This window comes from Cydia pomonella, chromosome 9, assembly GCF_033807575.1.
Source record: "Cydia pomonella isolate Wapato2018A chromosome 9, ilCydPomo1, whole genome shotgun sequence".
In the NCBI taxonomy this organism is placed as follows: domain Eukaryota; kingdom Metazoa; phylum Arthropoda; class Insecta; order Lepidoptera; family Tortricidae; genus Cydia; species Cydia pomonella.
Genome location: NC_084711.1, coordinates 5,179,086 through 5,196,822, shown reverse-complemented (window position 1 = coordinate 5,196,822; position 17,737 = coordinate 5,179,086). Strand labels below are relative to the sequence as shown.

General features: G+C 37.0%; 2 protein-coding genes across 5 annotated transcripts; one reads left to right on the top strand and one right to left on the bottom strand.

Moving 5' to 3' along the window:
- Positions 1-4,838, top strand: LOC133521192 (15-hydroxyprostaglandin dehydrogenase [NAD(+)]-like). Of its 4 annotated transcripts, none has more exons than XM_061856020.1 (6): positions 1-277; positions 924-1,077; positions 3,075-3,314; positions 3,690-3,863; positions 4,272-4,426; positions 4,657-4,838. In XM_061856020.1, the coding sequence occupies exons 2-6, from the start codon at positions 982-984 to the stop codon at positions 4,805-4,807; spliced, it is 816 nt and encodes a 271-aa protein (XP_061712004.1). In that variant the 5' UTR covers positions 1-277; positions 924-981; the 3' UTR covers positions 4,808-4,838. The 4 variants fall into 4 exon arrangements, with proteins under 4 accessions (XP_061712004.1, XP_061712003.1, XP_061712002.1 ...); XM_061856019.1 differs by having other exon boundaries at positions 889-1,077; XM_061856018.1 differs by having other exon boundaries at positions 881-1,077.
- A 1,985-nt stretch (positions 4,839-6,823) lies between these two features.
- Positions 6,824-14,102, bottom strand: LOC133521190 (15-hydroxyprostaglandin dehydrogenase [NAD(+)]-like). Its single transcript, XM_061856017.1, has 5 exons — positions 13,222-14,102; positions 12,018-12,257; positions 10,866-11,039; positions 9,695-9,855; positions 6,824-7,724 (listed from the first exon to the last, which is right to left on the bottom strand). The coding sequence occupies exons 1-5, from the start codon at positions 13,318-13,320 to the stop codon at positions 7,580-7,582; spliced, it is 819 nt and encodes a 272-aa protein (XP_061712001.1). The 5' UTR covers positions 13,321-14,102; the 3' UTR covers positions 6,824-7,579.
- Positions 14,103-17,737: the final 3,635 nt, after the last annotated feature.

The following is a 17,737-nucleotide window of genomic DNA, read 5'->3' as shown; positions in this document are numbered from 1 at the left end:
ATATTTACTAGGCCAATTGAATGTGTTAGACGTGCCATCGCTTTCGCTTAAAAATGTTATCATGGTATATATCACCTCCAATGAAGTAGATAAAACTCATATTTGTTATTTACTGATTCTAAATCTAATCTATTTGGCTTACTTATTATTATATGACGAAGGATTGATCTAGTTGTATTTTGCACACGGAGCAAGAAAATTGTGAGTTGTTGTCATGAGTGAAAAATATTTTTTTATATACAACGTAGGTGGCAAACAAGCATAGGGCCGCCTGATGGTAAGCAGTCACCGTAGACTAAGAACGCCTGTAACACCAGAGATATTACATGCGCGTTGCCGACCCTTTAAAAACCTGTACACTTCTTTTTTGTGGAACCCCATACTGTAACCCCTCGGGAAAACCTCGGCAGGAAGCTCATTCCACAGCCGAAGCGTCCACGGGAGTAAATTTTTCTTAAACCGCACAGTACGCGACCATTTAGGTTCTAGGGTGTGAGGATGAACACGCTGCCGACGGCGAGCGGTGCGGTGATAGAAAGCGGCCGTTGGCATCATGTCAAACAATATAACCTCCATCATAAAAATATCATAACCTCCTAGATCCTAGAGACTTTGATGTTCTAGGAATCCTTATACGTGCGTCATATTCGTCTCTTTGTCTGCACTTCTTCAGCTTAGCCCAGTGGTAGTTAGGTAATACTAGAAAAACTATTTTTTTTTCGCTGCAATCCTTTAGTGTCGTTGGATAGGTATTTCAAATACATTAAAAATCTTTATATGTGCTTTTTTTTTTGTAAACATGTTTTTGGAATTCTATCCGCTCTAACGTTTGAACAAGAAAGACTTTCAATTAAAACTTTTATTAATATAATCGGCTAAGTTGTATAGGGCCTGGGAGGTTACAGTGAAAATCAAAATCCAAGTCGTCGAAGGGGTTCTCGAATATAATACCCTGATACCGACGTAAAATCAAAGATCAAGATGAATGACCTTGAAGACAAGGTAGTGTTAATCACCGGCGGGGCCAGCGGCGTCGGCTCTGGCGTCGTAAGACTACTAATGGAAGAAAAAGTTCAGGTAATATAACAATTCATGTAAATTAGCTAGACAATGACAACACAATCCCATTGCATAGTCATAACGGAACGTTGCCGATACGAGTATACCTATAAAACGCGCTTAAATGTTCGATACCCTACGGCAAGCAACATACCTAACTTAAGCCATTTTAATTTTACCGGAGAGAGGATTTTGACCAGATCGTCGGCCCATCCTGTGGCCCTCCCACGCTGCTCTGTTGTCACTACGTACTCTCTAGTCTCTACTCCTCCGTCGTCCTTGATCGCTACTCAAGAACCTTTCTGCCCCCACGGCCGCAATGTGCCCTGCCCATTGTCATTTAAGGATTGTAACTCTGAGCTATGTCGAAAACTCTAGTTCACCTGCGGATCTCATCATTACTGATTCGATTCCACAGAGAAACTCCAAGCATAGCTAGCTCCATTGCCCTTTGAGTGGTTTCCCGGAGAGTGCGACTTGTTAATGTGGAGATTACAGTCAATTATTTTTTTTAGTATTGCATTAGGTACGATCAACTGCAATAACTTTTTTTATCCGAAATAAAATCATTTTATTATTATTATTATTAATAATATGTTAAACAACGAAGATTGCGAGTCATCACAAATTCAGGTTTAAATAAATGGCAAAATCTAAACCAGCTTGTCATGAAATCGTAAGCAGGAACAATCAGCTAATGACCTCCAATCAGTTTTAGTAGTTCTACGGCTGTAGCAGGGTAATATTAACTGTTTGAACTTCACTGCAATGTAGTTCTCATATCGGCCGATAAGATAACCAATCTCTAGTTTACAAAACTATAATCTGACACAACACAATATTACATGACTTGCTCCTATGGTATCCGTTATTTTTGTGAGTCCTTGTTCGTTGTATTTACTCTGGTTCAAACAACGCTTAGTTATGTTAACCTTTCGTCTACCAAATGTGGATATTACCGGCCAAACCAAGCCAAATACATTTGTCAACATTTTGAGAAAAAACGTAGGTATCCCCTGTCTACCGCGGCCGGATCTCCGTGCAGTATTTTGAGTCCCATATTTGTCACTTAAGTAGATTACCAGTCTTTTACAATTACAATTTTAACATCGGAGATAAATGGATGAAGGAATGGAATTCCAACCTGCCTACAACTTGCAGCGACTACAATCCCACTGAAAGGCCCAAAGGCTTCTCGGCCCCAAGACGCGAATGGTGCCAGCTTAATAGACTTCGCACAGAGCACGGCCGATCTGGCGATTTCATGTTTAGGTGTGGATGGAAAAACACCCCGGAATGCGATTGCGGAGCGCCTATACAACCTATCCACCATATTATTAACGAGTGCCCGAACCGAATGTACCCTGGTGACCCTCTGGACTTAATAGCGTTTAGTGAGAACGCAGCCCAATGGGTAAAGAACCTAGATATAAATCTGTAAAAATAAAACTGTAGAACGACTCATAATCATAATGCCATACGAATAAATAAATTACCAGTCTTGATACTCGCAGTCGAAAAGCAGCATTATTTACATCAAAATACGTGTATACGGTATATATGGGTATATACGATAATCTCCGGCCTCGGTAGATAGAGGAGTGCTTTTATGGACAGTAGGTATCGTAGACGACACTTTAATATGTAAAGTCACTTAAAAAACGATATAAAAAACCGTGACCATAACTATCTTTTCTTACCTAATAATCAAGATGTAATACGGACCGATTCTAAAAATGATTAAGACACGTTTAAGATCTTGGAAAGACCTTTAAAAGATCTATAACTAAACGACATGTCAAAATTGACGTTTATTTTGATTCCGCTGTGATCCCAATAAGATCTATCCACGATATTCCTAACGTCAAAGTGTCATTGGTTGCCCGAATCGAGCTGCTTCTGTCAATTATACGACATACAAACCATATCTAAATGAGAACTTATCTAAACCAGAACTTATCATTATCGTATTGCATTCTTCGAATCGAGCCGTTAAACACCTACGTATATTTCAGCATGTAGCCATACTAGATATAGCCAAAGATGCTGGTGAAGCTTTCCAAGACGAATTGAACGCGAAGTACGGGCCCGACAAAGTGAAGTTCCACCTGTGTGACATCACCGATGAAGAAGTGTTCTTGCTCATCATGGCCGAGGTCAAGAACACACGTGGCCACATTGACGTGGTGATCAACAATGCCGCGATCATGAATGACAGCTGGCAGACTTATAAGAAGGAAATATCTATTAATGTGGTGAGTACCTAGATTTCATATTCAATATCTATTTATTTTCCGCTGACCCTAAGTCCACCTGTCTATCTTATTAACACCATCAAGCTAATCTTAATGAAAGTGATTAAGGACACCTATGTTGGCGACGCTGGGAACTGTACCAACACGACGCATCCGGATATCCGGTATCCTATTGTATTGTACTAATTTCCATCATCGGCCTTGGACCCATTTCTAGAACGGTATATTAGTAGTTATAATATTAGTCCAAGAACTGTCAAATCGTATGGGTTACCATGACAACACACTAATAATATTAGACTCATACTGTTCGAGAAGGTACCCTGGAGGGCGGACTAATATTTGTCATAATCTTGACCAACAACTGTTTCTCAGATGGCTCTCGTAACCGGTTCTCTTCGAGCCTTGGAAATGATGCGTCGCGATGAAGGTGGGAAGGGTGGCACCATCATCAACATGTCATCCGTGGTCGCACTGTGTCAGCATCCAACGCTGCCAGTCTACTGGGCTACCAAGAGCGCGGTCCTGCAGTTCAGCAACTGCCTTGGAGTGAGTGCACATAGCCCGACTTTCTATTGCCACTACATCGGATTCCCGCTTAGACTTAAGTATACACTCATCATCCGATATATACGATCAGCCAAGGGGCTCAAAAATATGTAAACATGGACTTTAATGTCATGGTAATAGAGGCTTTGTTCACATATTTGTGAACACCTTGGTCGCTCCAATATATCTGATGGTGACTGGACTACACTTAATTCTGCCAGATATGACAAACTTGAGCGTATTTTGAGACACCTAAAGTCTACAGAAAATAATATTAGGTAAAAATCTACATTCAATGGGGGGAATTAACCCATTTTAATATAAATTTGCGTTCTTCAAAATGACAAAAAGATGTATGTATAGAAACGGTAGTTTCAATTAAAATCGCATTCTACATCCTACTTTCAGATGGAGGAGCACTACAGCAGATCGGGCGTACGAGTGATTACTGTATGCCTAGGCGTTACCGATACGGGCCTACTCAAGCCGCAGAAAACAGGCCGCTTCGACAAGTATTACGATGCTCAATACGGGGAAGCATTTCCCACGATGAGATTACAGAAGTAAGCACTAAATATTTTTAGATCAAGATTTCAGAGACAGCTTAAACAAAAGTGATGCTGTACTTTGCTGATGCTGCGCTGTAACGCTGTGCAATGAGAGTTCTGTTGATTGGTCAAATCTAAAGTATGTTAAGTCAAAACGATATTATAAAATATCTAGATTAAAGAGGAGGTTAGTATAGACAATATTAATGTGTGAAAAACCTAGATTTGTATTGTTTTATTTTCAGAATGGAATCAGCAGCCAAAGGAATTGTGGAAGCCTACAAACGCGGAGAGAGCGGCAGTACCTGGTTGGCTACACGAGATGAGCCCGTTAAAGATATCACTGGGGATATCAGGAAGGCCTATGACATACTCGCTGTACATGCCATGCCATAATTTTTAATTGCAATAAAATGTTTTATCTTAATGCTCTTTTTATAGCATAGAAGTAAATAGTTCGCGAATTTGCTTTGTCTATTATGACGAGCAAATAAGTATGTGTATTTTTTACAACAGGTACATAATAAGTGTTCTTAAAATTCAATAGCCGAAGTTACAAAACGAGACGAAGTCATGTTTTGTAAATACAGGCCCAAAAATTAAAGATCTTAGTATGTACCAAAATCGAAGTAAATACCTATGGAGATACAAGAGTAAACCAAATTTGTTTTGTAAATATATATATGCATACAAGTTAGTCTTTAAAGTAACAACTGTTGTACTATACATTATTTAATTTACAGAATGAAGTGCTGGAGTAAAAAAAAAACAATATAATGCTTGTAATTGTGATACGGGCGATTTTCCGCAACTCGACGACTGGCGCCTATTTTGCGTAAAATATAACCCATCAAAAACAATACTTGTCAAAAAAACCAAGTCTCGCAACTCAGTTGTTCTGCGGTAAAAAGTTGTGAGATCCATGTAATACCAAGTCGGTTATTAATTTATTCAGTCTCTACTTAAGCGACTTTCTGTCTTAATACGTCCAGTCTCTAAGACCACGATCGTGGTCCATAACAATTGAAAATCAATTGTGTCTGGAATCTCCGTACTCGAAGCATTAAGTTGTTACGTAATGATTAACAGCATCTTATAGTGACGCATATCAATATTAAAATTCTTTAATGTTTTATATAAATATATTGAGACTTGGCCATCGCACTAAATAATTGAATTTACATGTGTTTCCAGGCGATTGAATTTACACATGTTTTCAGGCGATGGCCAAGTCTCAATATATTTATATAAAACATTAAAGAATTTTAATATTGATATGCGTCACTATAAGATGCTGTTAATTATTACGTAACAACTTAATGCTTCGAGTACGGAGATTCCAGACACAATTGATTTTCAATTGTTATGGACCACGATCGTGGTCTTAGAGACTGGACGTATTAAGACAGAAAGTCGCTTAAGTAGAGACTGAATAAATTAATAACCGACTTGGTATTACATGGATCTCACAACTTTTTACCGCAGAACAACTGAGTTGCGAGACTTGGTTTTTTTGACAAGTATTGTTTTTGATGGGATCTCATTTCTTTTTGTATTTTGTAGACAGTTCTACTTTTTTCCTTTTCGGTACCTTCTACTTATTGTATATATGTATATCTACCAGCAACGAATTTTCTTAAAGCCCTCTCTCTGACTTATGAACTTTTTTTCATGACAGGAATACCCATTTTTTTGCTCGATTTGGCAGGGGCACTACCATGCGCCTATATTTATATGGGACTAGCTTAAACCCGCGGCTTCGCACGCAATAATAATAACTGCCGTAAAACATAAATAAAACATCGTTACGAATAAAGCCAATATTGAAAAATTTAACTGAAGACTTGGCTGTATGGGCTTAATTTTTTTTTGCGGTCTTTTCTAGATTTTTTAGTTTTTCCTTGATTCATACACCAAACACTACTTATATTCCAAATTTGAAGCTTCTAGGTCTGCTAGAAGTGCCTTAGAATTTTGATGATCGGTGAGTCAGTGAGTGACAAAATTAAGAAATTTGACCCGTTATAATTCTTAAAATACTGGTTCAAATTGAATGAAATTTGAAATATACCGTGTCTTTACAATGCCTGCATGGTTACTGAAAATTTCAGTCTTCTAGTTTTATCCACAACGAAGTTACAGGGGGTCGAAAATGGTCTGAATTGCTTCGAGAAAAGGATGGTACGGCCGTGATGCTTTTTTGCTCGACTTGGTGGGGGCACTGCCGTGCCCCCAGATGCTTATAAGTTATTTGAAATAAGTCAATGTTGTCAATGAAACATTTTTTAATGTAATCGGTAAAATTACGTTTTTGGAAAACAAATTAAGTGAGCACTTATGGTGCTTTACGCACACAACAAACAGTAATTTACATTCTGTATATTGTGAAAAAGATCAAGTAATAAAGATATATATTTTAAAATTCGTGTAATTAACTAAAAAGTAAACGCAATTACAAAAAGCTGTTTTGGATTGGCGTACCTATGTGAGATATATTTCAGATACTTAAGTCCATAAATACAGGTACTTTTTAAAACGCAATAATAGTTATTTGTTTTACAAAGAAACACAAACTTTTTCACCGCACCAACACGAGGAATCTACTAACTATGAAATACCAAAAAAAAAAATGAAATCAAATTCAAATGAACATAATAAAAAAATAATCATTCAAAGTCATTATTTAAAAGTCCATTCTCCTACGAGTAGCTAACATAAGGAAACAACTCAAAATTTGCATCTGATTACTTTGCCCCACATGTGGATAAAATGCAACTTTCTCATTCGTTTAGCCTTTTCGTAGTGCCTTTACCAGTTGGTGTGGTGAACATTCTATTTTTTTAATTATTTCTGCCTCGCTCAGCTAAACTGTGCAATGAACTGTCGCCTACGGTATTTCCGAACCGATACGACCTTCACACATTCAAGAAAAGAGCGTACTCCCATCTTAAATCCGGCAACGCACTTACAACCCCTCTGGTGTTGCAGGTGTCCCTGGGCGGCGGTAATCACTTCCCATCAGGTGATCCGTCTGCTCGTTTGCCTCCTCTATCATATGTAAAGTCACGTACCTAGTTTCTTTTACTTAGGCAAGAAAAATAGTATGAGGATTCCCTTCAAATGTTCCTTCTCTTGTCCCAATGTTTGTCTTACTCCATCTAAACATATTTAATTGAATTCGCCAAGAATCTGGTATGCGCGGACGACGTTGTCGGTGATGTCTCGTACGGGCAGGTCGCGCGTGGCCAGCCACGTGCTGCCGCTGGCTCCTTGCTTGTACGCCGACACCACGCCCGCTGCCGCCGACTCTGTCCTGAAAATGGTTTTATACTGCATTGATGCTATTTCATTCTATCAGGCGCTTAGAGTTTATAGAATAAGAAAACAACAATAGGTACATTCGTTTGTTGGGTACAACGCACCACATTGTATTGACTGTAAAAATCGGAGGCGTAACTTAACTTGGCGGACATAACTTTGTGGTGGTCGTGGACAGTGGCGGTCTTTGGGGGTGGCGAGCGGGGCAGTTGCCCGGCGCCTCGCGCAATCGCAACAAGCCGCGTGAAAAGTGCTCGAGTAAGCGTATTTAAAAAGGATTCAAAGGGGTTGTGGCACATTGCAATCTCAGCGAAATTACTTCCAATTGAGGAAAGCAATAAGATACGTCCAGTACACGTTCATAAACAGACTTCAAGATTTCAAAACTTTTTTTTAAATGTTTGTTACATCATAACTCCGTCATTTCTGAATCGATTTTGAAAATTATTTCTTTGATTGAATTTGTTTATATACAGATTGGTCCCGTTTTTGTCAAAACTCAGTTCTGATGATGGGATCCATGAGGAATCGAGGGAACTCTTCAAATGTGAAAGGCATACATATAATGATTTTTGTATTTTCATCTACAAATCAAGCATTTACATTTTAAAAAGTGACATTTGATGAAGTGGAACTGCTGATGCTGATCAGAATGGAACTCTTCAACGACGCATAGTTCACGTTTGGCGATCTGTCGCCTTCGCTGTGTTTGTTAAGCAAATTAGATTTTCGAGACAAATATTTGTCAAGTTCGAGTTCTGACGACGGGGTTCATGAGGAATCGAGGTAACTCCTCAAATGTTAAAGGCATGTATATAGTTATCTCAGTATTTTCATCAACAAATCAAGCATATGAACAAATTCATATGAAACATTACACAATGACGTCACAGTCAACTCACCTACTTTTTTATACTTCTATCCTATTTATTATATTATATAGAACTTGTGTTTAAAAATAACTGCTCTCTATGTTTTCCTAATAATTATCTGGTGCTTTATTTCATGCATGGTGTGAAATAATTTATTCTAAATACAGTCGAATACCCTATTGTGGGTATCTTACCAGTCAAATCATCATAAAGGTCATAGGGCCAATCTGAAATGTGTCAAGGTGGGTGCAGTGACAAAAAAATCACTTTACCTCCTTTTTTACATAATTAGGCGTAGGTCTTTTTAGTTTTTAATTCTCTCTCTCTCGTAGGTCTTTTTAAGTCTTTTTAATTTCATTGTATGAAACCCAAAATCAACAATCTTCTTTCTTTCACCCGGTCTCCCTCATTGAAGTCGTTTTTTTTTTCTTAACAATTATTTATAAATCCGATGGTTACCGCTTAGTATTAATAAGTTGTTTAGGGATCTATTCTTTACAAAAATGCAGATAAACTGAAGGCCATACAACAAACAACAACAAAACATAACTTTTAACATAAAAATGAACTGACTTGACAGAACAGTTTAAAATTCCATCAATGTAAATAGGTACTTATAGTATCATCAGCAGTACCGCTTCACCGAATGATAATTTCGGAGTGTAAACACAAAAGTAATTATAAAAAATATATGTATACGTATATGCTTTATTCGTACATAGAAGAGAAGCACGAGAAATGCAGTTACAGAGTAGATAAGTAAATTAAATAACACAAAGTCGAACAAATTAATCTTTGAGGTTTTGGGGTCAAATGTATGACTATAAAAAAACGCTGTTAATATATGCATTTCAATGAATAATTAAGTCAATATTTTCTATGAACCAACGACCCCAAGGTTAGCACCAAAGTGGAGATGTTCAGTATAACCCGCCAACATTTTTAAAATCATCATAATCATAATATCGTTTATTGCACCATGGCAAAAAGTTGTTCCAAAAAATACAAAGTAAGTACCACATGGACCCCAAAAGGGTGTTGCAAACCAACCCGTATGTTATATAGAAGTATAATATTATATTGGATTACTTACTTCTGAATATACAGTTTCGCTTCGAACGCTTCAGACATGAACTTCGGCGTAACGTTTTTGTCGAGGGATCCCAGTTTGGTTGATTTAACCAGCTCAGTGGCCGTTGCTCCAAAACACACCGTCACCACTCGCACGCCTGTTTGCGCGAAGTATTCCTCTTTCTGGAAATTGTTTTTGAGTTAGAAAAAATATACCATCTGTCATTGTCACAATAACATGGATATCTGATAAGCCGAGCCTCATTCAAGTCTAGTTGTTTTTATTACACCTTCTGTCTACGGCGTCATTTTAACTGTCATTCAATTTACATAGTAGTCTATCTTTTCACAAACAATTGACAAACATTCATGTTACAATTTTTTTTGTCAAAATTATGATTCTTGAGTAAATACGAATACCTAATATTCCGGCTCATTTCTCACGGAAGAAAACATGAAACTGAGATGCATGTAGCTTTTGTAACCAAAAAAACCGACCAAGTGCGAGTTGGACTCGCGCACCGAGGGTTCCGTACAAACCTGTCGGTATATAAATAAGTTCACCCATCACGACAATCCAGTCATATCAATTATTAAAAATATTTTTATTATATGATGTAACTAAAAATTTACGGTTTTCGCAATTTTTAAACGGCTGTATCTATTGATTGCGTTGGCTTAGAAGTTTGATTTTTTTACAGCTCCAATGGACAGTAGACTTGAGTATTTGATATCCACTCACGTGCTTGATATTTTTCAGTGACTTATATTATTATTACAAAATAAGGGTGACAGCTGGTAGCTACATCTACCAAAAGCATGTGAGTGGTTATAAATTCCAGCTTGATACCTCCACGCGCTCCTTAGAAAAAGGGTCTTAACTAACAGACAGACGGACGGACGGACAACAAAGTGATCCTATAAGGGTTCCGGTTTTTCCTTTCGAGGTACGAAACCCTAAAAATTGAAGTAGTTTCTACTTCAACTTCTCAAGTTGTTGTTAAATTATATTAATAGAATAAGAGTGAAACTCGGGTAAACCCAGCTCTCTCACTGCGTTCGAGCGCAAAACTACCTCGACTGAAATGGGTGCGTTTCATCCCTTACTTAACATCTCCTACTTATGTGACATTCATTGTTATATCTATTGGCATTGTGCTATCTACACTTATTATACCTACTTATACACTTACCCCGATGCAGTTACTGAACTGTAAAACAGCAGCCTTAGTACCAGCATATATGGGTACCCAGTGAGACTGCGACAGCGCTGTTACCGAGGAGATATTTATGACGGTTCCTCCTTTGCCACCTCCGTCTACTCTCATCGACTCCAAAGCTTTCAATGTGCTTGTTATAAGAGCAGTCTGAAAATAATAAATCATTTTAAAAGCACCTTTTCTTTGTGATTTATTTTGTCCAAAAATGTCACATGCACGCAATATAATCGACAAAAGCAGCTTCCTACAAAGTTTCTTCAGCTTTTTATATATTGTATATGTGTAAGTATATATATATATTGTATATTTATTAGTGTATTAGGTATTGTTTTAATACTTATATAAGTAGTATGTAGTGTGTTTGTATTTAATAGTCTCCATATTTAGCTCCTTGCACTACCTGTTGACTTTTGTATGAGTTCTAAATTTTGTCTCCTAAAGGTTTTCTGGAAGAGATCGCTTTTTAGCGATGAGACCGCCTGTTGTTACTTGGTACTTGAAATTATGAAGTTTACTTTAACAACATACCTAATGGAACGTACCTAAGCCATAAAAAAAACACTTATTAGCATTTTAACGCTATGGGTATGTACGACAGCTCAAGACGCTTTTAATGATTCAAAATTTCACTCGAGATAAAACAAAAGGTAACATAGCCAAGGTACTATATATGGTTACCGTGTCGCATATTTACGGAATTTAATTTTGCCGCAACAGCAGATGGGTCATTCTAAAAAATCTCATTCCTCTGGCCATACCTATTCGCAAATTCCCAGGAGATGCTGCTTTATTATCATCTCGTTATTTTTTGGCGACTGTGAAACCAGTGCGTAGTTCCATTACAACCATAACAGCTGAATCTCTTGGAAATTCGCGAATAGGTATAGCCAAGGGAATGAGATTGCTGTAGCCAGATACAATGTCATTATTTTCAAGATAATAGTTTGTTGAACGTATGAGAAAGACAACACGCGTTTTGATTTAAAATAAAATAAAAATTTACTTATAAGAAGATACTCAGGGCTTTGATATGAAAGTTACCATTTTTTTGATAGGTACAGTGTATTGTCATGCCATATTATAAGCTTGTATATTTGAAAAAAAACAAAAGTTATCTGTTCTTACCACGTTGATATCGATCTCTTTCTTGTAAACATTAGGAGTATCATTCATAATTCCCGCATTGTTGATGACCACATCGATAATCCCCTGTTCTTTCACCAGAGAGTCGAACGCTGTGAACAGCTGATCGTCATTGGTCACGTCGCAGCGGTGGAACTTCGCTTTGCCGGGCCCGTGCTTTGAGTTAATTTCATCTTGGAGAGGCACACCAGACGTCTCGTCTACGTCGAGAATGGCAATGTGCTGTGGGCCAAATAATATTTGTACATAAATATCTAAATATATACACGGTGTATCACGAGGAACGCGAAAAATTTAACCACGCTTTTCTGAGGCCAAAAGAAGGAAAAAATGTTATATGAGTTTAGGTCAATTTCGGCATTTTTTTTTTCCATATATAAATCTACATAAAAATCAAATATTATTAGTAAACCTGTCATTTGTAATGATTTATTTTTTCGTATAACCTAGTTAATGTAAAGTGTCATTTCTCAATTTTGTACATCTATCAATAAGGATAAATAAACTTCAATTACCCCTCTCAAAGCTAAAACTAGTTACATCCAGCCCTCACTATATGTTAATTAAAATATACAACCACTTACCGAACTCCCTAAAAAATATTGAAAAATTACCGATGTTTAATAAAAATTTAAAAACCTTTTTAGTCAGCAAATGTTATTATAGTGTACATGAATTTTTGAATGATAAATTTGATTAATAATGTTAATATATGCATGTTAGTTTTAAGTATATTGCTGTGCCCTTGCAGGGTGTCACATATGAACCCACCTACTTATAAGCTCCACCTAATAATGTGTAATGTGATATGCAATAAACATTTTGAATTTGAATTTGAATTTGAGGATATAGACCGCGGGCCAGGAGCATATTTCGTCAGTCATCGCCTTCTGGCTGATACTTTTTCAGATGATAGTTTAGATGCTGTTTAAAACTAAAAAAAACAGTCAGCCCGTTCTATCGCGGTGGAATAACCGTCAGCTGTAAAATTAACATTTAAAAAATATGCGTCTTACCACTTTATGTGCGGCAAAGTATGCGTAATGTGTAAATTGCGTAATCCGTTGATGGCTTTTCGATGGCTTGACGAGCCACTTAAGTATTATATAAAAAAATATAAATGCACTCAATTGGGCGAAAGATGAAAACTTTGATAACAGAAATTGACAGTAAAACCTCGACATACCTTTGCACCTTCCTCGAGGACCTGACGCACCACGGCCGCTCCAATGCCGTTTGCGGCCCCCGTGATCAAAACAACTTTGTCCTTCCACTCGTACGACATCCTGCGTCTAAACACAACACAAAACTAACAAAAAATTGCTTTACTACATATCATTATCTTGCCATTATCATTACGTTGGGGAGGGAGGCCTAAAGTGGGTAAGGTCAGGAAGATGGCCTAAAAGTTTTAGTTTTGAATTTATTTTACAAACAAATTTTATTCTACTTGACAGAAGAGTTATCCAATTTCTAAGATAAAACTACCTAATAGTTATTAATAAAAAAAAGGGACTCGCCGAGAATCCGCTTCTCCCTACCCCCTAGCTAACCCAAAGCGGGTAATTACTACAAACGAGGAGAATTTAATCACAAAACTATTTTTTTTACTTTAGTTGTACTTGTTTATATTTATACAAATAATGAACTTAGACCTATTTTATCAGCCTATAGCAGGTGTGGCCAACAGGTCGATCGCGATCGACTGGTCGATCGCGACTGTTAGTCCAGTCGATTGTGGCAAGGCAAAAAATATAAATACGTAGACCAGTTTCATTGAAGGTTTCAAGAAGTATGTAATTGGTAGATCGCACAGGGTTTCGTTAGTAAACAGGAGATCTTGGGTCTAATCAAGTTGGCCACCCCTGGGCCCTATAGCATTTTTTTTTGTTCTGACTTTGGTAGATTAGCCAATGTCAAGTTGTAATGGTATTAAAAGTTAGGGAAACTAGGAATTAGGAAGTACGGATAAGACGAAAATTTGGAAAGGGAAGGATTGGATTTACTGTAATATATATAATTATAATTAATATAATTATTATATACTATATTTTAATATCATTCATTTCTAGAAATAACTATCGCAAATTAAGGGTATTTCTTTGCAAATTCACATAAACGTCTCAATGAAAATCGTATCCGTTTATTTTTAAATTTTGGACCCATGGTTCAAAAGCTAGACGGCCGCACATTTATTTTCCTTACGAAAATATTCATTTTATCATAATATAATTCTTATAGACCCCATTTTTTTGAAAGACCTATCCAACGACACCCCGAACTATAGGGTTGAAGTGAAAAAAAATCATCCCCACCTAACCTCCTCCATACCCTATTGTTTTTTTATTTTTATTTTACTACATTGCCGGATTGATTAATTTATATATCCATGCCAAATTGCAGTTTTTAGCACTAACGATCACGGAACAGATGGACATGGCAAAACTATAAGGGTAGGAACCCTTGACTTACGGAACCCTAAAAACTCATGAGTGTTCACATAATATTTCCATATGCATACTTTGTCAATAATCGCACTTAATTTGCTAAAACAGCGCCTACCCGCTTTAGGCTCCTCTCCCCTAATGTAACGTAGTCACTGACACATTAGACAATCATCAGATCCTAGCAGATAAGATGTCTGCCCTTGTACCAAAATTACTTTTTAATAATAACCTGTAATACATAAATAAATAAAATATGATACTTATCATAGCTCCTTATTCATGACCTTCACTATGCAGTGTATAAGTCGGCGGGCGATCGTAAGATCAGGTAGATCGCAATGATCCTGTAATTTTTTGAAGATAGTCACATTAAGCCAATAGGTACGTAGGATAGATTGCTTCAGATGCCCGAAGGGCAAACTGTCCAGAAATAGGAGCCCCGTACGCGGCGGCGGCGGTCCATCGACTCAGGGAACGAGGCAAAGATCACATAATATGTATATTGTATGCTTCATCATCAAATTAAATACGTTAGTTATATTAAGCATTTCATACAGATTATAGGAGTTATCGTAAATTAAAAAATCCATTTCGAGCATATAACTTGTATGAAATGTTTAAGACGCTAACCTTCGTTAGTGCCCATTTTTACCATGACGTGCGCTGCGAACGCTTTACTCTATTCTGTGCGGAAAGAGAAGAGTCGTGAAATCCAAGGGAACCCATACTTTTGCTTTCGCACGTAGCATCGTTCTCGAAATTTCAGTCAGTATCATTATAATACACAGCCACCCTTATTTGTGTATGATAAGGATGATCCGAAAACACTGAGCATGTTCAGTCTGCTGCAGAGATAGTTCACTCCCCTTCCCCCCTGAAAACAAATTTCTATGCAGGGGGTTATATATAAGAGAATAATTGTAATAAAGAAATATTTTTTGTACACCCGGATTTAATCGAATTTATTTATTAGCTTAATGTAAATTTTTGTTCGTCACTAATGTACACAAAAAAATTATCTTCCAATATTATCAGTACACAAAAGTCGAATCTTAATTTGAATCATACAACTTTGTATACTCTTTGTTTGTGAATGTGATGGAGATAAGATATCATCATTCATGACTTTAAAATGTTATTGTACAGTTAAACAAATTAAATTACGGAAGCATATCGCAATGACAATACCAGACAATACTAAACAATATTACTCCTTGAGATAAGTTTTCTGAGTAACTGCAGATGTAAGATGTATGTAAAACGTCTCTTATAGTTATAAGTCCAAACTCGGGGTTTGCCAGAGAGCCATGGAGCGCAGCATATTAGGTGTTAAACTAAGCGATCGCATCCGGAACACCACGCTGCGCTCTAAAACTCAGATTATAGATGTAGCTCGAAAAGTGGCCAAGTTAAAGTGGGACTGGGCTGGGCATGTCTGCCGCATGCCGAATGACTTGTGGGCCAAGATAACCACGGATTGGGTGCCCCACGAGTCAAACCGGGGATCTGGCAGACCTCGTCGGCGATGGCGGGATAACTTAGACTCCTTTTTGAGGGACTGGTCGGTCGTTGCTCAAAACCGGGATGAGTGGAAGAAGAGGGGGGAGGCCTTTGCCCAGCAGTGGGACACAATGGGCTCGTTATAATAATATAATATAATAGTTATAAGATAAATTGTACATGCCTACATAGACTGTAAAGAAGTATGTATGTATAAGTATACTAGCTTTTATGCATAGAATTAGTATATTCATAAACTACCATATTAAATTCCACCCCCGTTTTCAACTCCTTAACGGATGGATTCCGGGACGAAAACTATCCTATGTCCTTCTCCGGGACTTTAAATATTTCAATACGAAATGTCATCTAAATCCGTCCAGCGGTTCAAGTGTGAAGAAGTAACTTTCTCATTAACAATAGTAGTAGATCCACATGCTGCCCACCTAGTTTTAAGTGTAAAAATGTGTATAGATTGTATGTGATTATGGAATAAACGAATTCTGAAATAAACTTATATGAATGAATTAATTATAAACAAAGCCCGGATGACGGGAGAAATTGTGTGTTAACGTCTCAATAGTGCGAGGACACACATTTTATAAGTCGATGTCGATTAAAAAAGCACGATGTACTGGACCACCGTTATGAAATTCAGTAAAATTGACTGTTTGTATCTTTTTAGTATTTGATGTAATATAAAATTAACATTTATTCTAAATTTTCCGATTTTAAACTTCTTTGCCGTGGTGTATAATCCATTGCAGCCAACACGTAGTATCTTCTTAGTACTTTGTGCAGTCAACTTAAGGACCGTTCTAAATATACTGTAGTAGTCGGGGCTTTAAATAATTCATAGTGTTTATGAATTACTTTTGTACTACGCAGTTCCACTTCTTTCCAGATATCAAATTATTTAAGATTTTAAAAGTTCAAACGCCAACGTTTGATATTTATTGTGAATAACTTTACCTTGAGGATGAAAACGTACCTAATCTTGACAAGTGCACTTTTGGACGATATTTAAACTGATTGACTTGAATCAATGTCAGATAGCGGTTGTTTATAATGGCGATAAGCAAATATGATATGAAAGAGGGTTGTAAGTTATGAGAAAAGTATCTATTTAGAACTGTCACTCTCATTTTACTATTACGATCATTCCCGTGATAATAATATCGTATGTATTTTTTATTTTATTTTTTATACTACGTCGGTGGCAAACAAGCATACGGCCCGCCTGATGGTAAGCAGTCTCCGTAGCCTATGTACGCCTGCAACTCCAGAGGAAATTAATTATTTTTTTGTAATTAGTTAACTGAAATAATACATAATGTAATATTGCCTGTAGTAATATTGTGTAACAACTTGGCATGTAAGATAATGAGTTTGATCAATAAATTTCTAATTAAAAATTGTTCGTATGTATGTCGATAGAGTAGTCGATATTTAATTAAGCACTAAGAAAAGTGCATCTTTGCTTCTGTCATCCGGGCTTTGATTATAAATTAGCATTCAATAAAATTCCTAAATATTATATAAAATACCGAATACCGAGAGGGTTGCCAGTAACTTTTTTTTTTCTAAACTCTTCTATTTTTTCTTTGTTTCAATATAAAAATGCTGTACATTTTACTTACTTAACATAACAGAAAGCAGCCTAGCCTTCAGCCAGCCGGCAGCTGACCATGATTAGTAAGTAAGAAAATATTCTTTATTGCACCAACCATTATACATTTTTCATACATGTAAAGC

What these genes read in the sequence shown, in the direction of transcription:
- LOC133521190 (XM_061856017.1), bottom strand. Translation starts at nt 13,320, where the DNA reads ATGTCGTACGAGTGGAAGGACAAAGTTGTTTTGATCACGGGGGCCGCA. An exon ending in AGTTCAGTAACTGCATCGGG is followed by an intron (nt 9,856 to 10,865) that starts GTAAGTGTATAA and finishes AACAATTTCCAG; the next exon opens with AAAGAGGAATACTTCGCGCA. An exon ending in GCGAAACTGTATATTCAGAA is followed by an intron (nt 7,725 to 9,694) that starts GTAAGTAATCCA and finishes AACCATTTTCAG; the next exon opens with GACAGAGTCGGCGGCAGCGG.
- LOC133521192 (XM_061856020.1), top strand. Translation starts at nt 982, where the DNA reads ATGAATGACCTTGAAGACAAGGTAGTGTTAATCACCGGCGGGGCCAGC. An exon ending in TAATGGAAGAAAAAGTTCAG is followed by an intron (nt 1,078 to 3,074) that starts GTAATATAACAA and finishes CGTATATTTCAG; the next exon opens with CATGTAGCCATACTAGATAT. An exon ending in AGGAAATATCTATTAATGTG is followed by an intron (nt 3,315 to 3,689) that starts GTGAGTACCTAG and finishes ACTGTTTCTCAG; the next exon opens with ATGGCTCTCGTAACCGGTTC.